The following is a 6,000-nucleotide window of genomic DNA, read 5'->3' as shown; positions in this document are numbered from 1 at the left end:
TGCAAATATAAATTCATTTGCGATCTGCAACATATAAAAATATCATTAGGCTGAGAAAGACATGTACGTATATGTTTTTATTATAGGGTCTGTAAATTACAACAAATGTGCGCTAAAGATTAGACAACCATTGGCTTTAAAAAAAATTAAAAAATTAAGTACTTTAATATATTTAAATATGGTGCGTGGAATGGTGGCAAGAATAAAATAAAACTGGGTATTGAAAATAATATTTTAATTTTATTATATAATGTTAATTGTAATGAGTTTAGCAAGTCACTAATGTTGGAAATTGTCCTCAAATCTCACTTGCATAAATATATTTTAAATTATAAGTTTTGCCGACACTGGGGTATAAATCACTTTCAACACTGGCTAAACCACTGATTGGTTAGACCTTTTCTCGTTTCTCCTAGCCAAAGTGAAACATATTTATTTAAGGTTCTTCAACGCTTCTAGGACTTCGAAGAACAGTTTCCTGACTAGATAGGGCTTCGACTTGTTGACTTAACATTTCTGCAACGCTTCTAGGACTTCGAAGAACAGTTTCCTGACTAAGTGCCTCGACTTGTTGACTTGATATTTCTGCAACGCTTCTAGGACTTCGAAGAACAGTTTCCTGACTAGATAGTGCCTCGACTTGTTGACTTGACATTTCTGCAACGCTTCTAGGACTTCGAAGAACAGTTTCCTGACTAGATAATGCCTCGACTTGTTGACTTGACATTTCTGCAACGCTTCTAGGACTTCGAAGAACAGTTTCCTGACTAGATAATGCCTCGACTTGTTGACTTGACATTTCTGCAACGCTTCTAGGACTTCGAAGAACAGTTTCCTGACTAGATAATGCCTCGACTTGTTGACTTGACATTTCTGCAACGCTTCTAGGACTTCGAAGAACAGTTTCCTGACTAGATAATGCCTCGACTTGTTGACTTGACATTTCTTCAACGTTTCTAGGACTTCGAAAAACTGTTTCCTGACTAGTTAGTGCCTCTACGCTTCTAGGGTTTCGATATACGTTTTCCTGGCTAGACAATGCTTCGAAGCTTCTCTTATTGCGAGCTTTTACCCGTATAACTTGCCATGGCTGGGTTTTTACGTTTGGATTCCAGTTTGGAATGACAACATCATGGTGAGTCGGTTTTTTTATTTCAGGAAAATTCACATCACGTCTTAGACGAGTTTGAGAATGGTGTGGTTGAGTATGTAAATTAGCATGCCCTTCATCTCTTTGCAATATCACTTTGCCCACTCCTGGCGGGCTTGGGCTCTTTTCGGCTTCTTCCGAAGCAGAGGCAGCCACCAATAGCAATACCGACAGAGCACATCTAATCATTTTCAACAGATATAATAAACTGATGTTTACAAACGTTAGCAGTTCTTATATATACAGGAAATTGTGTAAGAAACTCGTTCAAGATAACATGGCCAGAGTAAAAGGGTAATTACTTTAAGTGATCCCCCTATCTTTTTCTTGTTTACATCGACAGCTTCATTTCGAATAAGCGAAATAGTTAAGATAACCTTTTAAACTTTTAATGTCCAAGGACATTATGGGGGCAAATCATATTAAAAAGGTTATTGCAATTGTTTATATGTGCATATAAAAATAAAACGCATATATCGTACTCGTATTTTTTATATTGTCTTTTACGAAAAGCCTATACTTTTTTTGATCATTCTCATACCCCTTGGTCTCTTCTTCCATGCAAAAATATATCGTAAAGAATTAATTGTATGTATATATTATAACGAACCTACTTATACATTATATTATATTATACTATCGTTCTTATTTTGCTATTTGAACAAAAAACAACACAAGAGAAGCTGCACCCAAAGACATGTCAAGTTATGCAAAATCGATGATTGAAATTGGACAAATAAACGGTGTTAATGACCTTTCAATTTATCGGGGTTTTACCACACACCAAAATATCTACAAAAAAAAAAAACTTGCTTCAACTATATTTTTGAATCTGATAATGCGTATTACCAAACGTTACTACCATTATTATTATTATTTTTCAAATTAATATTACGTACACATTAATTTTGTTCTACGTCAATGGTTGATAAACTCATTGACATGCAACTTTCACATAATTATAGCTTACAGTTCCACGATGGATTAATGTCATACAATACATGATTATCTTATTTATTTAGTATTATTTAAAAGCGATGTAATTTCACAATTAAATTAAAAATATCAATAGTTGCTTACTTTTGATTATTTGTATTTGTAATTGAGTCGTTAAAAGGTAATTTAGTATGATAAAATGGTTTCCTCTAATTTTATATTAAGAGATAAATCAAATCAAGAAACACAATATAATCCAAACTAATCTCACAGCTTAATTCCGAACTCGGTAATTATTTTCTAGCATCTGCATGTTTTTTTTTTAAATCAAAAAGTAACAACTCGACCTTAAATAAAGACGGACAGCCAACTTAATGAACTAATACTGATCAAAATAATACCTACTGTATGTAATTTCCTCTTCGGCTATAATATAATAGGTATATATACTTATTTATATCTATTGTGAAAACATGATGGGTAATAGAAGGATATATAAATCTATTATATTATAAATATACGATTAATACAATTGAAATAAATTTGTTATGAATTCATTTCAAATTTCTCTCGTTCCCTGATAAGACTTTTACGATTAAATCATATTTATCCACAATATACATATATAAATTAAATAGCGATTTCACCCGCGTTAAATTTTCTTGCGGACCTATAACCTTCTTCAGGAGTTAGACTATTTATTTATTACCTACCTAAGTATTTTTTTAAATACAACTGGTAATTCAATTAGCATCCTCAAACAAAAAAACAAATAAACTAACCAGCTTAAATATATCAGTACAGATTTTCTCTAAGTTTCTCATGAAGAAGAAACAATTGACCTCATAAGAGATTGATTACAATTTAGTCATTTTAGATAACGAATTGTTTTCTTAGAATACTTAAATCTTAACCTATGCACTGTTTTCTGCGGTGAAGGAAAACATGATAAGGAAACCTAGCATGTATTGAATGAAAAACTGGTTCACGTGTATTAAACAACGTGCATTCGAGCAGAGTAGCAGAATATACCTCAAACCTTCTTATCAAAAGGGAAGGAGGCCTTATCCTAAAATACAGGGCCGGATCTACCATATGGCTTTTTGGGCTTTAGCCCAGGGCCCCGTGGATTCAATGGGGCCCCAGCTAAGTCAAGTCAAAGTCAAAAATAGACAATAATGCGAAAGAATCCATAACTTTATTAAATTAAACAGATCGGATGGTTTGCTGCCCTGCGAGTCCTGCAATTAATCAAACTCATTCAATTAATTTAATTCAAGTCTACGTTCAGATATGTCTTAGGTGGGCCCCTAAGTAGTATTAGCCCAGGGCCCCCTAAACTTACGGTCCGGTCCTGCTAAAATGAGACATTAACGGTCGGACGGTGCTTATCTTTTTGACAACCAAATAGATGAACTAATTAATAATATGAATAATATAATTAACTAAACATTTTGATAATCTTAATTTTTAAAATTTATATATATTACTTATATTGAATTGCCCCGAATATATATATGTAAATATTACGAAATTTGTGTCACTAAACAAACACAAACATCTTTTACTCGACTGCATAGAGTTAGTCAGTCAGATATTGTGTAGCTCTTGTGAGTAACTATCTCGTTTGCTAAATTTAAAAAGAAAGTATAAATACGTATTTATGCAAACGGTTACTTACCAAATAATTAGAGTATTCATAGATTAAAGCACACCTTGGGAATAACAGCATCCCTGACTATTTCAGAAGATTTTACATATTTTTATTATAATTTAAGCAATTTAAACATGAATTTTATGTATTTGACTAGCGACCCGCCCGGCTTCGCATGGGTGCAATGCTGATTCGAAATACTTTACAGAATGTCTTACAACGTTCACAGTTTTTAATTTTCAGTCATTAGACAATACTAACCGCTATGTCCCTGCGTTTTAAATCTGTAATATCTTCGAAAATATTCATTTAAGTTACATGCTGTAAAAGGTCATATTGATCTATATTAAATGCACAATGTACTTAATTGGATAACGATTAATGCTATATTGCTTAAAATCGCTTCGAAAATAAGCATTTATTTCTCGTAAAAAGTAAAGGATAAAAAATGTTTGTTGCGGGCTATCCCTAAGAGATAAACATATACCATCGCGGACTTTTTTGAAGACCTTTTTAAGGTGTACAATACTGTAGTACATTATTTTGATCTATCTCGTAGGGTTCTGCCAGCGTTTGCAATGTAAGCGCAAAAAATGTGTTTATTTACGACATCACTTCAGAAACCTCTTCAGAAAATTATCAGTGTTTATGTACTGTATTGTGCATATATTATACATATAAACCTTCCTCTTGAATCAATATATCTATTAAAAAAAACCGCATCAAAATCCTTTGTGTAATTTTAAAGATCTGAGCATACATAGGGACAGGCAGCGGTAAGCGACTTTGTTTTATACTATGTAATATATATTTGATGATAAATGAGGAGTGATCCATAATAAATACATTTTACAAATCTAATTCAATATTTATTATTTATTTAATTAACAAACAATTTTCCGTCAATTACTTATAATTATAAGAACATATAATACATAATTTTGAACTTTTTATATTTAATAAGATGTTACATTTTTTCCTGTTAACTGCTTCACCGTCCACCTCTGTTGGCGTAGATAGGATAAGTCTGTCTTGGTCCTCCCGGACGAGGGAATGGGTTGCGTGGACCAGTCGGTCGAGGCATTGAAGGGCGTGGCATAAAGTTATTCCTGATGCTCCTTGCGTTTCGACGATTATATCCTGGATGGGTTGCACCAGTATCTCGGCTGCTACTAGACGTTTTATGACTTCCACCCGATCTTCTAGCGCTCGGCGAGTCTACGCTGCGAGCATATCTCCTGTTCGGGTCCAGCTTAACATCGTCTATATAAGTTGGTAAAACAGGATGGTCGCCAGTCGCTGGTGCTCGGGGCACGTCGCCCTGATACAACCATAATGGCTGTTGATCTCCCGTGTCTCGAACTGTACGAATGATTGGTCTTCTTGTTGGTGGTGGTCTGTACGTTGGATGAATAAAGCGCTGACCATATGTGTCAGCGACGATTGTCGCCAAAACTAACAGAGTCACTAATTTGAACATTGTTTCAAAATCTTCGCTGACTAACTTCAAGGAATGATACTTGGTTACAACGGCACGTTCTTTTTATACTACATCTTAAGGAAAACAAGTAGGTCGTAAACTCGGGACTTTACATATTATCTTTCAATTGCAAACAAAGGGAAGAACATTTTTAGTTTAATATCTAATAAATATCGACTCATGATACTAATTATTTCTTTGGTGTAATAATTATCTACTTCGTGATATTCTACTTTATTCTTACGTATTGGTATTCATTATGAAATTACCTATAATGAGTATAATAACTTTGTATAAATCTCCAGTGGCAGAAGTGATATTATTTTGTTTTTTTTTTTATAGTTTAACAACAATTTCTTATAATCTAATTTTATAATAATAAAGTAAAATAACGATATACAAGCGTATGGCAAGCTATTTAATAGTATTATTCTTGCCGTATTTTGTTTTAAGAGAAAAGTACACTGTGAATTAAAGTAATCTTTCAGAATGTTATCTATATAATGTAATACCCGTCATAAAGGGTCAATAATAACAGATGGAAGTCAATGACCTGACCATATTCCAAGAAAAGATTTCGTGTCGAAAGTTTGGCTCATTGAAGTTATTGTTCTGATTATATTTCAAAACGTTATGATACTATGATATGATAATTTAATTATGTAAAAAATCTAATAATTTTAAAAGAGTAAATGTACAATACGATACAAATGTGGAATTTACATAAAACGAAAATAAACGAAACATTTGTGCATAATAATTAATTACAAATTCAAGGGG

General features: G+C 32.9%; 1 protein-coding gene across 1 annotated transcript; it reads right to left on the bottom strand.

The window, feature by feature from the left end:
• Positions 1–218: 218 nt before the first annotated feature.
• LOC113399916 (AT-rich interactive domain-containing protein 2-like) lies at positions 219–5,270 on the bottom strand. The gene is made up of 2 exons (XM_064215544.1): positions 4,736–5,270; positions 219–1,175 (listed from the first exon to the last, which is right to left on the bottom strand). Exons 1-2 carry the CDS (start codon positions 5,218–5,220, stop codon positions 437–439), a joined length of 1,224 nt encoding a protein of 407 aa, XP_064071614.1. The 5' UTR covers positions 5,221–5,270; the 3' UTR covers positions 219–436.
• Between the last annotated feature and the right edge of the window lie 730 nt (positions 5,271–6,000).

Source organism: Vanessa tameamea, chromosome 8, assembly GCF_037043105.1.
Source record: "Vanessa tameamea isolate UH-Manoa-2023 chromosome 8, ilVanTame1 primary haplotype, whole genome shotgun sequence".
Lineage (NCBI taxonomy): Eukaryota > Metazoa > Arthropoda > Insecta > Lepidoptera > Nymphalidae > Vanessa > Vanessa tameamea.
Note: the sequence above shows the minus strand (reverse complement) of the source record. Positions and strands in the feature narration are given on the sequence as shown.

What these genes read in the sequence shown, in the direction of transcription:
- LOC113399916 (XM_064215544.1), bottom strand. Translation starts at nt 5,220, where the DNA reads ATGTTCAAATTAGTGACTCTGTTAGTTTTGGCGACAATCGTCGCTGAC. An exon ending in TACGCCAACAGAGGTGGACG is followed by an intron (nt 1,176 to 4,735) that starts GTGAAGCAGTTA and finishes AACTCGTCTAAG; the next exon opens with ACGTGATGTGAATTTTCCTG.